The following is a 23,085-nucleotide window of genomic DNA, read 5'->3' as shown; positions in this document are numbered from 1 at the left end:
ACTAGTGACGGATGGAGTGCTGAGGCGTGTGCAGGACACTTACACTAGTGACGGATGGAGTGCTGAGGTGTGTGCAGGACACTTACCACTGGCTGAAGGAGACCGGGGGAAGAACTGGGAGCTCCTCTTATCTGGACTGGGATAAGGGCTGCTGGGAGGCTGGTCATACAGCGGCAGTGGAGGCAGGGATGTGTGCGGCTTTGGGGATGGAGAGATCTGCAGCAAAGGAGGCAGAGTGATGAGACGCTGTCCTCAGGAAGGAGTGCTTGGCTGCTTTGCTGCTCAGCATGCCTCCCCTTCCTCTGGAGCTAAGTTATAACTGCTAACACTTGTCAGTATCACAGAAGCAAATGGGCCTGAAATAAACTCTGAAGCTTCAACTTCATATTGCACTTAACACTTCCTTCTCAAATTTCATTATTCTATTGATTCTAATGGATCTTAAACAGTTACTAAGCCAATGGGAACATTCTTCTACTGGGCAATTCAGCTAAAGCTGTGAAGAACAAAATGGGGACAAACGTGTGAAGATAAAATCACTGGTTGAGTTTCTGACTTCCCAGGTCTTCTCCATACCGACTAAGCAGTCACAATCACACACTTTACCCTCCCATCTGCCAGGCCTGCTGGAACAGATCTCTAGAGAGGACAAATCAAACCGACAATTTCCCGTAAAACAACACTTAGTTGTGGTGAGGGAAACTGACCCCTCCCCCCCAGCTCTGGCAGAACCTGGGAAAGGCAGGGTTCTAGTGAGGTAGCAGGGCCAGCTAAAGGCCATACTGCAGAAGCTAGCCAAAGACAATACATCCCCTCCCTGGCTTCTTTCTCTCCAGCAAAATCTCTTAAATGTCATATGAAATTCAGTATTTTAATGAATTCAGAGAAAACAAGTTAGGAAAGAGAATAGAATGTAAGATGGTCATTTTCTACAAAGTCCTAACAAGTCTCTAGTTTTCCAAATTCGGCTGTGCTGACACCTGGCTATTAAGGGACAGAAGGAAGGAGAAGCTTATCTACCTTTTCCCTCTCATGTACCTGACTCTCTCTTGCCCATGGAGTGTCACCATTCTCTGGGGCTGAGAGCTCTTCCACTAGCACCGATGGGAATACGCCAATTCGCCCACTGAATTCCCCTTCCCAGAAGCCATCGTCATCTTGGTTTTCTTTGTTCAAGATACGGATAATTGCTCCCTCAGGAAAGGACAACTCGTCGTCTGTCTGGCCCTCATAATCATAAAGTGCTTTCACAAAACAGACTGGAAGCAAGAGAAAGACAAACCGGTGAGAACAGACAAATGCATTGCTTTTGTCCTTAACTTTAAGACAAGGTCTTTTCTGTAGCCTAGACTGGTCTTAAGCTTGCAACAATCCTTCTGCTTCAAACTCCCAACTCCTAGGGTAACAGTGCACACACACCATTCTAACCAGTAGGACTGATTTCGCAACCACCCTTTTGCTCCAGGACAACTAGTGAGCATCATACAAGACAAAATTAAGTTTTAAGTTTTTACTCACTGAAAGTAACTTTATGCTTCTCCTGAACAGAACTAGTCCTATCAAATATAGGAAGACATACAACATAAAGTGCTTTTAAATACTAAAGGTTTTAGTGACTTTCAGGTCCTAGTTAGGTCAGGGCTGTGACCCGACCGAGTGTCCAGTTTAGTCTTTACCACTAGCATCTCCATTGAGGCCTGAACCGAGTTCTGCTTCTGTGGAATTGCTGGACGTGTGTGACCGACTGTCCAAAGCGGCCAGAGACTGCAGCATGCTCAGCAGGCTGTTTGAGGTGGGAAACTGTAGGTACTTTTCTGGAACATAACCCACTTGTCCAACTTTATTTCGAGCCTGGGTAAAAGACAGGGAAAAAAAGCTTGTACACACAATCTGGACAGAGTATACCAGGAACCACAATAAATGCCTAAGACATCACAAGAAGGGGTGATATGAGCAAAGGAATATACCTTTACCCAGTCTTCCATATCTCCATCTTCAATCACTTCTAACACCTCATGTTCCTCAATGGTCAACTCATCTGGTTGAGAAGCCTGCAATGTAGGATGGCCATGAACAAAATCAAAAAGGTTAGATAAGGAGCAGATGTGAGCTGGTCATAACCAAAGCCAGGGATCAAAACACTGAGATGATTTTGAGAAACAGAATTTCAGTGATGTAAAACTGTCATAATGAGGTGAAGTTTTACTTTTGAAAACTGAACAAAATAAAACGGCAACAGAAACTGGCTCCTCGAGAGGTATTCAGGTTCAGTGAGCAGAGCGCAGAGCTGGGGGCAGAGGGCATGGGTGCTGCTTCCAGCCTGCTTATCTGCTGTGCTTATCTGCATGAGTTATTCAGCATAACGCCTCCACTTATTCCAAACGGCAAGTCAGCTTTGCCATTCTCTGAAGAATGGTGGTCAATGGCAAGAATAAGCACAGAACCAAGATGACCTGGGAGGCACAGTAACAGAGAAGGCACTCGGATGGAAGTGCATGGAGTGAAGACGCAGACACCATGTACATGGATTGCAGTGTGGCTCGCGCAGTGCCAAGGGCTCCTCTGCAATCAAAGAGGAAAGTTATGAGCAAGCCAATGACTGAGGTGGGTTTTCTCCAGATGCGTGTTTCTCCATAGCTCTAGTAGCTTTACTGTCTCAGCTGGCACCCACCACCACATCTGCTTTTGAGACACAGAACCCAGAGGAAACTCAGATGCTCCAGAGGGAACTCCACCAAGAAAGGAAAGAGCCTCCACCAAGGCCTCCTGAAGAGTCTTGTCTGTCACGTGTGACATGTGTCTTCTTCAAAGCTTTCCCCAAGTCCACTATCACACCAGGCTTTACTGTCCTTCAAATCTCAAGTATAAAGTATCTCCAAATTATACAAACATCTCACGTAACCCGGGCTGACCTCACTCAATCTTGCTAGCTGAGGATGACCTTGAAGACCTTGAATTTCCGATCCTCCTGCTTCCACTTACCGCTGCACCACATTACTGTTGAAAGTGATTTGCTTCCTGAGACACCTTTCCCATCTCATCAAAACCCAGCTTATGGATGATGCCATTGCTTCCTGACACAGAAAAAGGACTCAAGATTTTCTTCCCCCCTCCAAGACAGGGTTTCTCTGTTTAGCTCTGGCTGTCCTGGAACTCACTTTGTTTGTGGACCAGGCTGGCCTTGAACTCAAGAGATCTGCCTGCTTCTGTCTCCCAAGTGCTGGGATTAAAGGTGTGCATAACTCCCTTAGAGCTGAGTAGTCCAGCTTCAGTCAAATTCTAGGCAAATGACCCTAAGGTGTTGAGGGCTAGAGAGACTGCTTGGCTGTCAGAACACTGGCTGTTCTTGCAGAGAACCTGGGTTTAATTCGCAGCACTCACATGGCAGCTCACAACTGTTTGTAAATTCAGTTCCAGTGGACCCAGTGCCATTTTCTGGCCTCCGTGGGCACCAGGCACAAATGTGGTACAGAGACACATGCAGGCAAAATATAGACATTAAAAAAATATAAAATTTTAATTTTTCTTAAAAAAATGTCTTTGGTCTTTTGGCTTCTTCCCACCTCACCCTACCCCCAACTAGAATATAAGGTCCACTAAGGGCAGAGGCTTTTGGTCAGTGTCACATTCCAGACCTAAAGAAAAAGCACTGCTGGTACATGGAGGTGCTCACCCATTGTTAAATAAATGGGGCATCTGGCGATCTTTTCCTTATAGGGTTGCTGAAGGGATTAGGAACAAGCAAGTAAAAGCAGTTCTTTCTACTACTTGTGATTTGTGGGGCAGTGAGCGTTCTTCCAGAACAGCCACTGTGCGCTACTTGCTTCTCTTTTACTTCTGTGAGACCTTCGCAACTTCCATGCACAGCACTCCAACTAGCTGGTCATTTCTGTGGTTTTCTACTAAACGACTAACGTGGGCTATTTCTTCTCTCATTCCAACTACAGATAGCAAGAAATTAGTAAATAGCTACTAATTCAACAATCTCAATCCTGTGTCCTTTAAGTCTGAATATTCAGTAAGTCAGAAATCCATTCCCAGGTATCTTTAAATTTCCTGTATTTTGCTTTCCTGGTTTTAAAAGTCATGGTTATTTATTGCAGAAAGGCTGAAGAATATAGAGATTCTGGTATTCTTCGTTTGTATTTGACATTTATAGTAAGGTTTGTTTGTTTTTGAGATATAGTCTTACTATGTACCTCTGGTTGGCCTGGAACTCACAAAGATCTGCTTGCCTCTGCCTCCAGAGTTCCGGCGTTAAAGATGTGCACCATCACATGCCATACTTCTTAAAAAATTTATGTGAGTTTTGCCAAATGTATGTCTGCATTTTGGAAATCAGTTATCTTTTTCTATTACATGGATTCTGGGGATCAAGCACAGGGCCAAGGGTTGGGATTTGAACCCAGAGTCTTACACGTTAATGAAGTACGCTACTACTAGGCTAAACTTCTGATTCCTACTCTGGTTTACCGGGGAAATGACCGGGTATGTCAGCAGAAGAGATGGGGAAGAATGTGAGCTGTCTGAAATCAATTGGGACTTAGGACTCTTCATTAAGTATCACAAATCCTATTTCTGGAACTTGCAAGGAAACATAACAAGAAGTAACATCAGGAAATAGAGCTTTAGCTCTATACCTTGGAAGACCTTTCCAAGTATCTCAGAAGAGACTTTAAATCAGATGTTTATCAATACTGGCAAGTTACACTGGCAAAAGCCATAACCCTTTTAGGAAGAAGAATTATGTGTTTAAATTTAATGAATGGATGACAAACTCAGAAAAGTCCAGGAATTACTAGTATTGAGCAGTAGATGTAGCTAGCCAACATTCAGCACATGGGTGGAGGTGGGGTATCGGTACACAACAGTCAGAAAGTTTTCTCTATCATCTGTCACCTGTGGCATATCCTCCTCTACTGTCTTACCACGGTGGGGCCAGAGGACTCATTTGCTCATGTCTTTCTGTATCATTCACTCACTCATTCTACAATTACATTCTGTGCCCAGGATTGTCACAGGTGCTGAACACACAGATAAGGAACACAAAGGTTCCATTTCTGTGGTTCTTCAGTGAGGCACCAAAGAAATAGGAAAACAGATATGATAAAGTTTAGTTAGTCACAAATGCCAATTACATGTTTCATTAGGTAACGGTCAACAGTGGACTACACAACATATGTAGTGGTCCTGTAAGATTACAGTAGAAGTCAGGCACGGTAGGTAGTATTTCTTGTCTGTAACCCCAGAACTTGGTAGGTGAAGCAGGAGGGCTGCCCCAAGTCTGAAGGTATCTTCTACATAGGCTACAGAGTGAGATCCTATCTCAAAAAGAAAATTATAATGGAGATGAAAACTTTGTCACCTACTGATGTTGTAGCCATCATGATACAACACAGTGCAGCACACTATTCACTGTCTGTGGCAGTGATTATTTATATGAACAAACCCGTGCTGCCAGACATACGGAATTTATGCAACACTTGATAATATGGTACAGCAATGTCAATGAATCTACTATTTCTTGCTTTACTTTTATTTTTTGTTTATCTTTTGACTTAGATTGGCCGGGAACTCTCTGTTCAGGCTACTTTTGATCTTTCTGTCGTCCTGCTTGAACCTCCTGAGTGCTGGTATTCTCACATTCTGCTGAGTACTGTATTAGGATATATTCCTTCTACTTAAAAAACAAAAAAAAAACCCAACTTTACCATAGAGCTGAGCCTGGAAGTGCACACCTGAAATCCCAACACTTGGGAGGTTTAAGATGATCCTCAGCTACAAATGAGTCTGAGGCTAACCTGGGTTCCATGAGACTCTCTCACACAGAAGTTACAGTAAAGCAGATGCTAGCTGGCAGCAGCCCTGTACTTCTCATGTGCTTTGTTCATTATAGCCCGATGAGCCAGAAGACATAGAGCACACAGCTCTGTGAGCAGTAAGCTCTCCTATCAGGCTATGGAACTCTATGTTTGCTGAATGGCTTTAATGTTGCATTCTTCAAAATGTATTCCTACTGTTAAGCAGTGGATGACTGTTCAGAGTAAATGAATGAGGTAATGGGTCTGAGTAGGCTGTTAGGATGACCCAAGCAGGTACTTTTTTTTTCTTACAGGAAAGACATTTTAAAAAGATTTACTTTAATTATGTGTATGAGTGTAAGTGTAGTTGCCCTTGGAGGCCAGAGGCCTGGAGTTGGACTTAGAATAGTTGTGAACTGCTCTATGTGGATGCTGGGAACCAAATTTGTGTCCTCTGTAAGGGCAACAAGAGCTTCTAACGGCTAAGCCCTCTCTCCTGCAAGAAAGGTGCTTGCTTGTTTTTCTCTCTCTCTCCTTCCTTCCTTTATTTTTCTTCCTTCCTTTCCTTTTTGTTTGTTTGAGACAGGGTTTTTCAGTAGCTATGGAACCAATCCTGGAACTCACTCTGTACACCAGGCTGGTCTCAAACTCTGGGAGATCCGCCTGCCTCTGCCTCCTGAGTGCTGGGATTAAAGGTGAGCACCACCACCACCCTGCGGAGGGTGCTTTTGGAGCTGGGTTCCCAGGGAGAGAAGCAGACAGCTGAGACTCGAGGAAACAGTGCTAGCAGAGGAGTGAAGAGTACAGGATGTTCAAGGGGAAGGAGTTGAGCGCTCCTGGAGTCTGAACTTTGTAAGACTCTTTGTTCTTTTGCTCTCAATCTGGGAGGGAAGGGCATCCTAAGGAAAGGTTTATGCCAAGCTAGGGCATGAACTCTAGCCACTAAGAGTTTATGAGATGTGGGGTACCATGCTCAGTGCTTTGCTATGTAAGTGTTACTTAGTCTTCAAAGTAGATACTGTACCTTCCTATGATACAGGAAAACAAACAAGCCAAGAAATCTCTAAGACAAACAAAACCCCCAAAACACTGGGTCTCCCAGAGACTGAGTGTATGCTTGGGTACTCAGAAAAGCAGAGATGGCAGTTTTGAGACAGGGTTTCTCTGTGTAGCCCTGCTGTCCTTGAACTCAGAGATCTGCCTGCTTCTTCTGCCTCTGAGTACTGGGATTAAAGTCCCGCGCTGCCCCGCCTGGATAGAGACAGGGTTTTAAGCAGAAAAATCAATGTCAGAGTCTTAACATTTCACTACCGCATCCTGTTGCCATCAACAGATGGCAGCTTTATGCCAGCAGTGTGAGCAGAGTTTAATGAATTCTCAGAGTTGTCTAATTTACTATCACCAATATCCAGGGGTGGGGGGGTGGTGATACAAACCTTATAGGAATAAACAACTTTGCAGGTAAGTGGGTAATTCCTTAAAGTGCCAGAAGGGCTGGAGCTGCTGTCATCAAAAACATCCATGTTGTCTTCAAATTCTTCCCCTTCTTCTCTTTCAGCATCTGCATTAAGCTAGGAAAAATTAGAAGCCATTGGCTACTTTGTTTATTTCAGGAAAACAGTAGAAAACAGGAAAAAAACCCACTTGTTATCTGATTATTTCAAAATATTAATTCATCAATTCAACCACACATAGAAATGACTGTTCTCAACTGCATTTTACATATTATAAAGACTAAAGAATATTTATAATCTACAGTTTCAAGTCACTTGGAGTCACACACACACACACACACACACACACACACACACACACACACACACACAGAGTAAAATGTCAGGCTGGGAAGCTGCTGGTTTTGTAAAAAGTACTTGCCATGCAAATCTTGACCACCTGAGTTCCAACAGCAGATCCCAGAGTGGAAGGAAAGAACCAGCTCCCAAGGATCGTCCTCTGATCTCCATAGGCACATCATGGTACATTTGTGGGCATGCGCACATGCACGCACACACACACACACACACACACACGCGCGCGCGTGTATAAATGATAATAAATAAAGTAAAAGCAGGTATAATTCAAGCATTTTGGAAGTGGAGGCTAGAATTGAAGGCTGGCTTTAACAAGATAGTAGGTCCTGAACTAAATGAGACCCTGTCACAAACAAACTTTTTCAAGTGTTTAAGAAGTAATTTATCAGTATCCCTTCACTTTCTGTTGTTCAATGCCAGCTAAAACAAAGTCCTTTTATGTTACCATGTGGGAATGATGTGGAGAAACATGGCAGGTAGTACTGCAAATTCACAGTTTTTAGAAAACAGCACCTAATACAGAGTTCATGTCATGACCAATAGCAGAATTAAATATGATAAAGACACTATCAGAATCACAATGAAGGGGCTGGAGACACAGCTCAGTTGATAAGAGTACTTGTTTAATATGTATTTAGAACTGGGTACCCTCCTCTGCACTCCATAAACCAGGTGTGGTGGTGACGCAAGCTTGCAATTTCAACACTCAGAAGGAAGAGGAGCAGAAATTCAAGGTCACATAGCAAGTTTGAGGCTAGCATGGGCTGCAAGAGACCCTGTCTCAAAACAAACCAAGAAACCTATCCACTCCCACAAGCAAGCCAGGCGCGATGGATCATGTCTGTAATGTCAGCACTCGGGAAGCTGAGTCAGGAGGAATGCTCTGAGTGTGAGGCCAGTCTAGGTTGCAGGGTCACCTGGTAGCACATACCTATAATCTCAGGACTCGGAAGGCAATGGCAGGAAGATTATCCTTGGCTATATCATGAGTATAGGCCAGTTTGAGTTCCATGAACTCCTGTAACAATCAATCAAACAAACAAAACACAACCCCCTAGACAAACATAAAACAATAAAAACAACCAACTAAAAGCCGCCACAATACAATACTACTTCCTGTTCATTTGGGTCTTTATCATCAAGAAAAGACAGAAGAGCACGTGTTGCTGAGGATGTAACAAAGCTGAAAACTTGTACATTGGTTGTGGGACTGTAAATAGCAAAGCTGCTGTGGAAAACATTTCCCTGGGTAACACCTAAAAGAACCGAAAGCACAGACTCGAACAGGTGTTTGCAAACTGATGTTCACGGAGCAATATCATAGCAGCCAAAGTTCCACCAACAGGAGGACAGGTAAATGAAACAGCACACATGTATGACGGGATATTACTCAGTCTTACAACGGAAGGAATACTTAGGAAATTAAGCTCAGTGAAATGTCATCCAGAAAAGGATTTCTGCGCAGCATGCAGAGTAGTCAGAGTCACAGATACAAAGTCACACAGCACTGGTTAGACTGAAGTAGCTCACAGGAGTTACTGTTTCCTAGCACAGAGTTTCACAGTTTCCATTTGGTTGTTTATTGGAGACAGAGTCTCACTACGTATCCCAGAGTGGCCTGAAATTTATGTATCTTAGGCTGGCTCAAACTTGGAAGTTTTTGCTTCTTCCTTTTGAGTACTCAGATTACAAGTAAAAGCTACCATAGCCAATCAGTCCCCCTCCCCCCCTTCGAGATAGGATTTCTCTGTGTAACAGTCTTGGCTGTCCTGGAACTTTCTTTGTAGACCAGGCTGGTCTTGAACTCAATGAGAGCCATTCTGTCTCCCAAGTGCTGGGATTAAAGGCGTATACTACCACTGCAAGGCTTTTTTTTTTTTTTAAGATTTACTTTATTTTTAATTTTGTATGTGTGTGTGTATGTGTGAGCAGCAGACAGAGGACAGGTCCCCTGAAGCCTGAGTTACAGGTGGTTAGGGTCCTCTGCAAGAGCAGGACAAACATCCTGCACCATCTCTCTAGCTCCTTAAACATATTTTATATATTCAGAAGAACTTGCTTTCACACTCTAGGAAAAGTTATAGACATTTTACTATATTACACAAAATACTCAGACATTTATAAAAATAGGGTTAGAACAAGTTTCTAAAATATGTGTAGGGGCTGGAGAGATGGCTCAGTGGTTAAGAGCATTGCCTGCTCTTCCAAAGGTCCTGAGTTCAATTCCCGGCAACCACATAGTGGCTCACAACCATCTGAAAAGAGGTCTGGTGCCCTCTTCTGGCCTGCAGACATGCACACAGACAGAATATTGTATACATAATAAACAAATAAATAAATATTAAAAAAAAAGAAAAAAAAGAAAAAGAAAAGAAAGAAGGAAAAGAAAAGAAACAAAAAAAAAATATGTGTAGAATGTTAACATGTACTGTGCTTTGGTACTGGGAATCAGTCTAGAGCATGTATCTTGCCAGCATGGGCTGATACAAACATTCCTCTTGCCTCCTCTGCTTTTAGTTCACAGGAAAGCCTAGAAGGCTTTAGAGACAACAGGAGCCACTTAGACACTTTGCTTGACTTCAGCAGTTTCTTTTTTTCTTTTTTTTTTTTTTTTTTGGATTTTCGAGACAGGGTTTCTTTGTGGTTTTGGAGCCTATCCTGGAACTAGCTCTTGTAGACCAGGCTGGTCTCGAACTCACAGAGATCCGCCTGCCTCTGCCTTCCGAGTGCTGGGATTAAAGGCAACTTCAGTAGTTTCTAAAGCACATCTAAGACTAATTTCTTCCTTTCCCCTCTTCCATCCTCTTCATTGTTCTCTTGCTTTCTTGATCCAGTATTTGTAAATCCCAGTCTTCCTTTGTATCTTTTCTTAAGGAATACTCTCAACACTTCTTTCTTCCTTCAATCAAAACAATTCTTCTTGGCCATACTTACTTTTTTTCTCCCTAAACTGCTGTCAAATGCTTACTCTTCCTGCAGGGCCAGTGAGAAGAACCCGGTGGGAGTTCCTATAGCGCTTTCTTCTAGCACTTGGCACCTTCAGCTTTGTGGTGTTTTCACAGCCAGGAAGCAGAGGGCCTCAATCTGACAGGCTGGGTGTGCACACTGACTATACCATGCACTTGCCGTGTGCGACTCCAGTGACCTCAGGTCTCTAGTGAAGACAACTATTTTTTCACAGGGCTATCACAAGGATTACACCCTTAACACTTGGAAATGAGAGGCACTTAGTAAGTCATTATCTTTTGATGGTTTTAAGAGACACAGAGATGAAAAATTTGCTGATGCCCAATACAAGGGAAGCAGGCACTAGCAGAAAATTGACTAGCAGAACCTCTCAACTCTACTTGGACAGAGAAGTGATCAATACTGCCCAAGAAGATAATATACAAGTGTCTGCTTTAAAGCAAGATAGATACTAGGGACCAGACTTGAGACTGTGAGATGGCTCCCTCAGTAAAGATGCTTGCCGCCAAGCCTGAATCAATCCCTGGGACCCTCACCGTGGTAGGAGTGAATCGATGACTCCTGCGAGTTGTCCTTTGACCTCTAGGTGAGGAACAAGGCATGCGCCACTCTCAGTAAATAAATGTAATAACAAAAAATATGGTAAAAAAAATATCAAAGCTTTCAAGACACAGACCACCAAGCAACAAGACAGTGGTGTCTGGGGAATGAAAACAATTTGCTCAACTTACTGTCAGAAAAAGTTTCCAGGCTGAGGACGGTGGTCCTCTGAACTGAGGAGTAGAACGGGGAGTTCACGAAGGCCAAAGCAGCTAGAGTTCGGAAGTAGCAAGGAGAGCAGAAAGAGATCCTTTGCAGAGGAAATTTGCAGAGGCCTCAAGTCTTCAGCTGAGTAGTGCTTAGTGTATGTGTATGAATAAAGTAGCTGAAGCTAGAATAGAACCACCTAGAAGGATTAGAGAAAATTATCTCTAGAGCTCACACAGGTTTGGGAATGACTCCTGTTTCCCTAAGGCATAGCACATTGGGTGGGGCTCAGAGAACAGCAGTAAGAATATGAAGGACATGGGCAACGCCACCAACTAGATGAGGTTTGCATTTGTAGAACACAGTACCCAACAGCAGCAGAATGCACATTCTTATATATCACATCCTGGTCGCAAAAGTCGTCTCAGTAAATTTCAAAAAACTGATTATGTTACTGATGGACAGTGTAACTAAAGTAGAAATCAAAGGCAGCAATGTATCTGGAAAGTCAACAACATAGTTCTAAGTAAGTTACCACTCAGTGAAGACACTGAAAAGCCAGTCAGAAAGTATCTTGAACTGAATGCTAACATATTAGCAGAACCATGCAAAGAACCTAAAGTAATATGTAGCAGGAATGTTTACCAAATGCCTCCACAAGAAGGGGAAATATTTAAGTATCAATAACCCCAGCTTCTACCTGAAACAGTCATAAAAGAACAAATTAAATCCAAATTAAACAGAGAAAGGAAATAATTAAAATCTAAGCAGAAATTAATAAAACAGGAAAAAAACACCAACAAATGAAACCCGAAGCTTGCTCACCGTGGAGAGCCATCTAGTTGATGAACTTCTACTAGAACAGGAGACAAAACCGTACAGGAGTAAGTGTGGAAGCCGACAGAACTACAGATGCTCTAGATAAAGAATAGTCAAGATACCATAAACAACGTATAACAGTAGCGTCAGTAATTTGGATAGAACAGAAAAACGTTTTGCAATAACAACAAAATGCAAACCAAATTATCAAAGTCTATTAAAAGAAGAAGATCCTCCAACTGGGCATAGTGTCAGTATCCGCAAACCCAACAGAGGGAGAAAGAATATTCAAGGTCAGCTTGGGTTCTAGGCCAGTCAGGGTTATAAATGGAGATCCTGTCTCAGAAATCCAGCCTTTTCCCGCTTTTTAAACTTTCAATTTTGAGACAGGGTTTTAATAAGTTGCCTAGTCTGGCCTTGAACTCACTCAGGAGTCCAGATCTCCTTGTGATCTTCCTGCCTCAGCCTGCAAGTAGCTGAATTATAAATAGACCTGTCTCACGTCTCACCAATACTAGTTTCTTTTCTTTTTTTTTTCCTTTTTGTTTTTTTTTTTTTTTTGTGAGAGGGTTTCTCTGTAGCTTTGGTGCCTGTCCTGGAACTAGCTCTTGTAGACCAGGCTGGCCTCAAACTCGCAGAGATCTGCCTGACTCTGCCTTCCAAGTGTTGGGATTAAAGGCGTGCGCCACCACCGCCCTATCCAACACTAGTTTCTTTTTTTTTGAATGTATACAATATTCTGTCTGTGTGTATGTCTGCAGGCTAGAAGCGGGCACCAGACCTCATTATAGATGGTTGTGAGCCACCATGTGGTTGGTGGGAATTGAACTCAGGACCTCTGGAAGAGCAGACAATGCTCTTAACCACTGAGCCATCTCTCCAGCCCCCCCAACACTAGTTTCTTAAAACACTAAATATATACCCACTATATAGCCTAGTCAGAAGCATATGTTGGTAGTACTTATCCCACCCAAATTCAAGACTTATAAAATTATAATAAGTAATAATAATAAAAGATAATAGCCCAGAATAACTGAATGTCCACAATGGGTAGAAGGACAGTAAACACCTATAGCTACACAATGCAACATTGCTCAGCAATGAAAATAAACAAACTGTTAACATACAGTAATAAAATGTGATCCTCAAAATCATCACCAGTTTTCAAAGTCCCACACAGAAGATATTATTCTCTCTATAGAAATTCCAGAAAATGCAAACTAACTTAATGTGCCAGAAAGTAGATCAGTGGTTAACTGAAGAACAGAAAATGAATGAGATTACAAAAGAGAATGAGGAAAGCAATAAATATATTATTTTTGTAACTGCAATACTTTCATTAGTACACACATACGTTAAAATGTATCAGAATGTCTACATTAAAATTCAATTGAATGTATGTTTTTCAACCTTTAATAGAGCTGCTGAAATATCAACAAAACTTCTGAATTTGAATGCCAACTGGTCAACACAGTACACAAAGACTTAACACAATCACTAATGGCACTGGAAATAAAACATCCAATGATACTTAAAAACCTACACAGTAATTAAAATAAAAAGATTAGAAAAACACAGAGAAATCCGGAGTAGGGGCATGATGTCTGAGGGCTGCAGAGGCAGACACCTCTGGGTTCCAACGTCACCTCTCCTCATTCAGGCTTTAAGGAACCCATCAGCTCCTCTGTAAATACACTCGGAGTAATTGTGCTTAGTAATTAACTCTTCTATGCAGATAATGTACAAACCACCTGATGTAGCACTTGAGCCCCACTCTTTTAGTGGTAATTTAAACTTAGATGATAAAATGGGAGAAAAGTGCTTATCTTGAAGATGAGAAGAATATTCTTTGACATGACTGTGGGTAAAAACTGTGTCACAGGAACTTTAGTAGTATTATCACAACTTTATTTTTGAGATAGGCTCTTATGTAGCCCAGGTTGGTCCCAAATTCACTATGTAGCTGAAAATGACCTAGACCTCTGATTCTCTTGCCTCTATCTCCTAAGTGCTACCACATTTGGTTTAGGTTGTACTGGGGGGTTGGACCCCTGAGTTCATTCATGCTAGGCAAGTGCTGTAACAACACAGTTACATCTCCAGCACACTTATAAAAAGAAGCTAATTTTTGTATTCCATAGAAATCAAATGAATAAAACATTATGTTTAGCCAGACAGTGGTGGCGCACGCCTTTAATCCTAACACTTGGGAGGCAGAGGCAGGTGGATCTCTTGAGTTTGAGGCCAGCCTGCTGAGTTCGAGGACAACAAGGGATACACAGAGAAACCCTGTATGAAAAAAAAAAACCAAACCAAGACAAAATACATTCAGTTTTTTTACAAATATAAATTAGTATTTTCCTAAAAACTCTCATTATACACAAAATAAATGTTTTAGCAATATTGATATATTATTATTGATATGTATTATTCTACTACTTAAAGAAAGTATCACTATCTTTTTTGTTTATTTTGTTTTGGCTGCCCAGGCTAGCTTCAAACCCCTCCTCCTCCCTTAGCCTCTCAGGTAGCTCAGACTGTGTATATACCACCCTATCTAGCTCATTTTCTTTTTTTTGCTGATATTCTAGTGATTTCAGATGTACACGCACACTTTATTTAACCACAAATTTCTGTGTTGAGGTCACATAGCATCCGCTTCCCTTACTATTTTCTCAAGAATATGATAAACATTAGCAGTATTTCTCCCAGTGTTGGAAAGAATACAGTAAACACACCACCATTAGTAACTATATTGATTTTTTTTTAAAAAAGATTTTTATTATTTCAGTTATATGTATGTGTGTGTAGGGGTATAAGTACATGAATGCAAGTGCCCAGAAGTCAGAGGTGTCAGATTCCCCCAGAACTGCGGTTGCAGGCTGTTGCATGCTGGGAACTGAACTTAGATCTTCAAGAAGAGCACTATGTGCTTTTAACCACCATGCCATCTCCCCACTCTCCCCTATAGTGATTTTATGGCATGACAGATCTCTTGGGTTTCAGGCTTCTAATCTTATTATGGTTTTGTATTGATGTGGGAAATACTTCTGTATATGTGTTGCTTTTATTGGTTAATGAATAAAGAAACTGCTTTGAGCCTATAGAAGGGCTGAACAGAGCTAGGTGGAGAAAACTAAACTGAATGCTGCGAGAAAGAAGGCAGAGTTGAGAGAAGCCATGGAGTCACCAGAGGGGAAAGACGCGCGAGCTGCCACCTGGAACTTTGCTGGTAGGCCATGAACCTCGTGGCAAAATATAAAATAATAAAAATGGATTAACCAAAAATATAAGAGCTAGCCAGCAATATGCTTAAGCTACTGGCCAAACAATATTGCAAAAAATATAATTTCTATGTGGTTATTTCGTGGTCTGGGCAGCAGAGAACGAATAAGCAGTCCCCAACAACAATGTATCCTTTGACCCATGCTCATCACCCTTGTTTCCTAACCATCCATCCTTAGAGAAACACCATTCAACTCTACTTCTATGAGATCAACATTTTAAAATTATGGTGTTTAGTGAGGTGTGTATGTATGTGTGTGGTCAGGGAACAATTTCAGAAGTCAGTTTTTTCCTGCTACCATATGGGTCAAGTATCACTGAGGTCACCAAGCTTAGTGACAATTACTTTCCTCTGCATATATGACTATCAGTGGAATTAGGAACATATTATGGTTATGCTGAAATTCAAAAAACTGTAATCGGAGAGCTGGCTACACTTCTCAACGGTGAGAATTTTCAGTGCCAGCCCCTTTTTGGTGTTGGCTACTAGAAAATGAGACAATTTCTCTCAACTGTAGAAATTAAATCAGACACAGTATGCACTCAGCAGCAAAGGATCTCATGAGAAGGGTTGGCACACTTAATGCAGTGAACTAAACTGATCTTACTAGAATTTGAAATACCAATTTCACCAGAAGCATGGGCTTTTTAAGAGCATAGTTCAATAAAAAAGACTGCTATCCATTTTAAAGTACTATAAAATGAAAGCAATTGAAGATTTTTTTGCAAGGATATTCTCTTAACAATTTCTATTTGCTTCATTATAGAAATCCATTCTTTCTTTTAATTGAGATTAGCTCAAGCCCATGAGCAAGTTTTCATATTTAAAAACAAATGCCATCGACTGCAAGAACTATTAGGCAGATTGGACAGTAAGGTGAAGCACATTAGTCTCCTTGTGTTCCAACCAGATTACTCAGCAGTCTTCAAGATGACTGGAGTCAGGATTTATTTCTCTGCAATTCTGCAAATGTCAGATCCTTAGGGAGGCTGCACAGCAAAGCAGACTGTCGGTTGCCTAGTACAACTGTTGAGGGAAGTCATGTAGATAGTGTCAGTTATAATCTGAAAAATCTAAGAAAAAAGAGACTAGAAAGAATAAAAATAAACCAATCTCAAAGAAAAGACTGCAGATTCCACTGTGGGATCCAACAGAAAACAACCCTAAAATTATTTGTATTACGGCAAACAACCCTAAACTTGAAAAAAGGAATTTAGTTGTTTCTTTGTATCTAAGGACTGAATCCAGGATCCCTTGTGGATACCAAAGTCCATGGATACTCAGGTCCCTTACATAAAATGCTATAGTATTTAAATATAACCCATGCATATCTAACAGACTGTAAATGCTATAGAAATAGTTGCTATATTGTATACATGCTTAGGGTATACTGATCAGAGAACAGTCTCTATTTTTAGTACAGATGTAATTTTTAAAAAACCTAAAACTTTCAAATTTGTGTTGGTTGAATCCATGCATGTAAAAGCCAGGAATATGAATGAACAATGGTGTATATGCAAATGTTACACAGAATGACCATAGAGACTCTGAAGGGATTGTGTAGATTGTCCAGTGACAAGTAACACTGGAGTGAAAACATTGCAAAATTAGCCCTTTTAACTGAGTATGGGCTTGAGTGAGAGAAGGCAGGGAAATAAGAGAAGGGAGGGAGGAGTAGTTTAGTGGCTCAGAGTGTCCCTGGCAGTATCCATTCCCAGGTGGAGCATGTATACGTAGGCTCTAGTTACCCAACAACTAAACATCTCTCTGTACCCTCCACTCCCCCTCTCTCAGGCTGGGTCTGATTATGTAGTCCTGGATGACCTGAAACTATGCATCCAGGCTAAAGGTTGACCTTGAACTCAGGAGATCCATCTGCATCTGCCACCTGAGTGCTGGCATCAAAGATGGGGGCCTCCACACCCTCTGCAACTCTCTTTTTAAATGTGTCACCACATTCTGGGATTCTTTTCTTTGTTCCTTCCAATCCTATATTCTATATAATAGCATGAGACAGGAGGAAGAATTATCTCTCTAAAACAAATAGATTATGTAGTTTAATAATACTTACTTTCCATGAGACACTTTTTAGCTACACTGTTAATGTTACGACAGTCTTCACATTCCACAGATGACTAATTTGTTGGCATCTAAATAGAAGAAAATATCTGGTGGCCAGAATGTGTATTTCAGCCTTGAGTTCCTCAGTCAGCTAGCTGACAGTTTGGAGGGGTACAAGATTCTCTAAATCATTCAGGGTTACTTAAGAAAAAGGTTAAATAAGTACTGGGGCCTCATTAAGCTATTCTATGACTTAAGGCTTCCTTTAGTAATGTAACTGATATAACCTCTAAGCTGAAGGAGGGGCTACACAGACTCTTTAAAACTGGCCAGAGGGTAGGAAAAGTGGGATAAGATTGCAAAATACTGCTTCCTGATGAGCTGGTGTCTAGAAGCCCCTATGTGCATCCCATTTATGTTCTTCCTTCAGATTCATGAGCACACCTTCAATTTAGTTCTTACTCAAGTCCATCAAGGGCTACTTCTGATGACATTTCTTTATGGGCAAACTCTTCCTGAGCTGGTACTGAAGTTTTTCTGATAGTCTGTCACAGAATCAAAAATTCTGGGGTTAGAGGAGATCATAAGAGTTGGTTAACATAATATTCCCTAAGAAATCCAGAAAGGAGTGACTTTTTACATGGTGTGCTGATGAATTCTATAGAAGTGACCTCAAGTTTGCCACACAGAGACCTCGTCACATACTGTCACGTACCACAGAGATCTAAAAGGGCTGCTGGTTCTTCCAGCTAACCACTGAAGAAAGACCAAGTCCCATTCACCTCTAACATGTCTAGGAAGGAAGCAAGAGTTAAGGTTATATCCTCAGAAGGTGCTGGCTCAAGCATAGTCATTGTGACTGATGTGGAAGCAGGGCCACTACAGAGTACAAGGAAGCTGGTGGCTGAAACCTGCTATCACATAAACTGTGGAGCAGAACAACCGGAGCTAGATGAGAAATTTAAAGATGTAATCGGAAGATGTTCCACGACATGGAGAAACTCTGCCCTAATGACAACGGGACAAGCTCTTCTAACCCCACAGTGTATGTGTTTCAACCCCATAGGCCAGATTTCCATTAGTAATGAAATAAAAATAAACTTTCAATAGACTATTTTTTCTTATATTGTAAACCCCTATACAGTCTTTTTTAAATAAATAAATGTATTCCCATAGAAGGTTGGAGAGCTATGTGAAAAATGTGACAGAACTTCCAGGAATGCTTTTTTAAACTGGCCAGTTTATGTAACAAGGACACAAATATTAGAGCACTATGAACAAAGTCAGCTCTTTATTTACCACTACTGCGTCCTTCCACTCATCACTCAGTTCTTCCTTCAACAGACACTAAGTATCTACTGTGTGCACGGCACTTTGCTGTGTGGAGCTAGAAGACATGGCCGTTATATTCCAGAGAGGATGACAAACAATAAAAGGAAACAAAGAGAAACATACCAGTAAATTCTATGAAGAAACAAGCTGTGTGCTAGTTATTACCTGTCAAGCCCTTCCTGCACTGGGTTCTTGTTCTGCCCTGGTAACTGAATTCCCCTTTAGACAGAACCTGTTAGCCTTGCATGTGTCTTTTTTTTTTTAAATTCATTTATTTTTATTTTATGTGCATTGGTATTTTGCCTGCATGTATGTCTGTGTGAGGGTGGCAGATCTTGGAGTTATAGACAGGTGTAAGCTGCCATGTGGGCACTGGGAATTGAACCTGAGTCTTCTGGAAGAGCAGCCAGTGTTCTCAATCTCTGAGCCATCTCTTCAGCCTGTGCCTTGTATATGTTTTATCTGTGAGTATATGTGTGTCCATGTGCATGTGGAGGCCAAAGGTCAGCCTTTTGATATTATTTCTTAGGAACCACCCAACATGTTTTTTGAGACCGGGTCTCTTGTTGGCCCGAAACTTGCTAATTAGGCTAGCTTTACTGGCTGGCTAGAGACTCCTAGGATCTGCAGGTTTCTACCCTCCCAGTACAGGAATCCCAAGTATGTGCCACCAAGTCTGGTGATGTTATTTAAGTTCTGGAGCTTGAATTCATGTCCTTGTGCTTGTATGATAAGCACTTTACTGACAGACACTTCTCCACCTCTGAGCCTACATTTTAAAAGATATTTTACAACTCTCTAAACGTTTATGTTCATTTCATTAGATCTCTGAGAATTTCAGAAACACTAGGTTTTCTCATCTATTACTTTCAGCTAAAATGCTATTTACCTTATATGGAGAATAATGGTTTGGGGTATAGACACCAATAGTCCAATTATTGGCAAAGTATTCTTTACTGTATTAAAAAACAGAAGAAAACACGAACACACTTGTTTTAATCTCCCTCTTCTCTTTCTGATATTACGTTTTTTTTTTTTTTTTTTTTTTTTTTTTGGTTTTTCGAGACAGGGTTTCTCTGTGGTTTTGGAGCCTGTCCTGGAACTAGCTCTGTAGACCAGGCTGGTCTCGAACTCACAGAGATCCGCCTGCCTCTGCCTCCCGAGTGCTGATATTAAGTTTAAATGAAGTGACAGAAACAACCTTCCACTATTTTTATTTTAAATTTTCACCAAGTTTGGCTACAGAGCAAGTAACAGTCAGTTCATGAAATCCAAGAAAAGAAACCATACCGAGTGTAGAGTGCCATTGCTGGTCATAGCTGGAGGGCGAGCCCACCGCTCATTTTCCAGTTCCTCCATCACTTGGTTCATGGCACTCTTCAGCCACGTGTCCACAGAAACCCCGATCTGCTTTAGTAGGTCTAGCCGGGCTTCAGCTTTCAATTTAATTATCTAAAAACAAAACAAATAAGGTTGGAGATTAAGGCAATTTCCCTTCACACCGATTAAATTATTTCCAACTTTTTAACAACTTGACATTTATCAGCAATTGTTAGATATTAATTTTTCATCTACGGAAAGGAGAAAGAATATGAACACAACAATAGGAATTGGGCCTTTTAGATAATGGCAAACGGCATACTCGTATCTTTTTGAGTGACTGATTAGGGGTTGTTGGAGACTGAACTCGGGTCCTTGTCCATGTGATGCACATGTTCTATCACTCGGTCATACCTGTCACACTTTGCATTGCAACACCCACAGTACTGATAACACATAAAACAGAACCTGACTAGGAAGAAATGAGAATGTCCCAAAATCTTCCTTTTGTTGCTAAGAAGAATGGGGCTTAGAACATCTTAAAATCCAGCATATATAGTGGCCTTCTAAATGAACCCTAATCATGTTATCCCTTGTTCTAAAGTGCTATGAGACTCTGGACTAGGCCTACGTTTTATTCTTAAGGAAAAAAACCCACATTTATTTATTTAGTATATACGTGTGTCTAAGTATATGTATATATACCACATGAGTGCAGGAACCTGAAGAAGTTAGAAGAAAGCATCGGATCTCCTGAACTAGGTACACAGGGTTGTGAGACAACATGTGGATGCTGAGATTGAACCTGGGTCTTCTGCAAGCAAAGTAAATACTTTCAGTCACTGAGCCATCTCTCCAGCTCCAACTCTGGGCTGCTGAGTAATAATCTGGAATAAGATAGCTTTCACATTTTGAAATATCCTTTTCTGTCTTCCATGGCCTCTGTGGCCCCACATCACTACATACTCGGCCAGTACATCACATTACCCCTGCCTGGTCAACAACAGTTCTTTGCACGTAATAGTTCATGCTTCATGATGACTGCCTACCTTTTGAGGGTCAGTTAAAACATCCTTTTTATGAAAGTTTTTCTAATAATTCTCACTTCATGGGCATCCATTATAGTCTTCCCTCTGTTCCTACAGCATGCTATGCAGATCAGTCATAATGTGAAAGGCAGTAAACACCTAGCTGTTGACTTCTCTGACATAACTGAGCTAAAGCACTGGAACACAAACATTCAAAGCTAGTCTCCTAACATGTTTAGTAATCTTTTTAAAATGAATTCCTACATAAAAGCACTTCTACTGCTCTTCCAAGAAGATATTTTTACCTTGAACTTTAGTTGAAATTAATTGAGAGACACGGACATAAAGTATTTTCTTTTAAATAATAATGTTTAATCATATCAACATTTTCCAGCACAAGCTTGTTTTTCACTTGGCTGCCACTGTGGATTGTTAATGAGCAGCCCTTTTGACTTTAAACAGTCATGAAGTTGCAGAAACACTGGGATCCCCTGGATCCCTCCTTGCTCTCTTTAACAGCCACAGCATCTTTCTCACTATTATTACAGCACACATGTACTATTTTAAATGTGCAGTTTGGTGGGTATTAAATATACTAACTGTTGTGCAATGATTACACCATCTACTTTCGGGTTGCTTTCATCATATTTTCATCATATACAACTAAAACCAGGGACTGGAGAGATGGCTCAGTGGTTAAGAGCAGTGGCTGTTCTTCCAGAGGTGCTGAGTTCAATTCCCAGCTCACAACCTTCTTTAATGGGAGTCAATACTCTCTTCTAGTTTTGTTGATGTACACATAGAAAAAACAAACTCATGTACATAATTAAATCTTTAAAAATATTTTTAAAAATCCTAAAATTCTATGCAATAAATAACAATTTTCCATTCCCCTTCCAAAGTCCTGGTAACTATAATTTGACTTTCTGTCTCTATGAATTCACCTGTTTTAGGTGCATCCGTACAGTATCTGTGTGTGTGATTGTCATTCTCTGGCTATTATTTGTATGGAATATCTTCTTCCACCTATTTATTTTTAGTCTATTTCTATCTTCGGACTTAAAGTGTGTTTCCAATTCCACAGCATATAGTTGAATCATATTTTCAAAAGATTTTATTTATTCTAATTTTATGTGTATGAATGTTTTGCCTCTGTGTATGTATGTGCACCACATGTGTGCCTGGTACTCATGGAGGTCGGAAGAGGACACTAGATTCCCTGGATCACGGGGGTGCTGTGAACCTACTCCAGGTCTTCTGCAAAAGCAAAAAGTATTCTTGAGGGGCTGGAGAGATAGCTCGGAGGTTAAGAGCACTGGCTGCTCTTCTAGAGGTTCTGAGTTCAATTCCCAGAAACCACATGGTGGCTCACAACCCATCTGTAATGAGATATAGTGCCCTCTTCTGGCCTGCAGGGATACATGCTGGTAGAACACTGCATACATAATAAATAAGTAAATAAATTAAAAAAAAAGTATTCTTGATTTTAGTTCCTGTATCACTTTTTTAAAAAAAATCTATTCTGCTTATTTGTTTTCTGGTTAGAGAATTTATACACTGACATTTAAAGTCATTAGTAATACAGAAAGACTAGAGTGTCAACTTGCTATTTGTTTTGTATATGCTAATAGCTTTTCATTTTTCCCTTCCTGAAGTACTGCTTTCTTTTGAGTTTAGTTTTTTTTTTTAGATTTATTTATTATGTACATAGTGTTCTACTTGCATGTATGTCTGCACATCAGAAGAGGGCACCAGATCTCATTATGATGGTTGTGGGCCACCATATGGTTCCTGGGAATTGAATTCAGGACCTTTGGAAGAGCAGGCAATGCTCTTAACCATTGAGCCATCTCTCCAGCCCTGTTTTTTTTTTTTTAAAGGTTTATTTACTATATAATTCTGTGTGGGAGAGA

General features: G+C 40.9%; 1 protein-coding gene across 6 annotated transcripts in view; it reads right to left on the bottom strand.

Moving 5' to 3' along the window:
* Fchsd2 (FCH and double SH3 domains 2) overlaps positions 1 to 23,085 on the bottom strand; it is a 216,077-nt gene that overhangs the window by 9,112 nt on the left and 183,880 nt on the right. For all 6 annotated transcript variants that reach the window (XM_075971610.1, XM_075971605.1, XM_075971607.1 and 3 more), the window contains 6 exons: positions 20,115 to 20,276; positions 7,238 to 7,372; positions 1,968 to 2,051; positions 1,677 to 1,851; positions 1,039 to 1,259; positions 87 to 216 (listed from right to left, as the gene is read on the bottom strand). In XM_075971610.1, coding sequence (XP_075827725.1) covers positions 87 to 216; positions 1,039 to 1,259; positions 1,677 to 1,851; positions 1,968 to 2,051; positions 7,238 to 7,372; positions 20,115 to 20,276 — 907 coding nt within the window. The remainder of the gene's footprint in view (positions 1 to 86; positions 217 to 1,038; positions 1,260 to 1,676; positions 1,852 to 1,967; positions 2,052 to 7,237; positions 7,373 to 20,114; positions 20,277 to 23,085) is intronic.

This window comes from Microtus pennsylvanicus, chromosome 5 (assembly GCF_037038515.1).
Source record: "Microtus pennsylvanicus isolate mMicPen1 chromosome 5, mMicPen1.hap1, whole genome shotgun sequence".
In the NCBI taxonomy this organism is placed as follows: domain Eukaryota; kingdom Metazoa; phylum Chordata; class Mammalia; order Rodentia; family Cricetidae; genus Microtus; species Microtus pennsylvanicus.
This window is presented reverse-complemented; position numbering and strand designations above follow the sequence as displayed.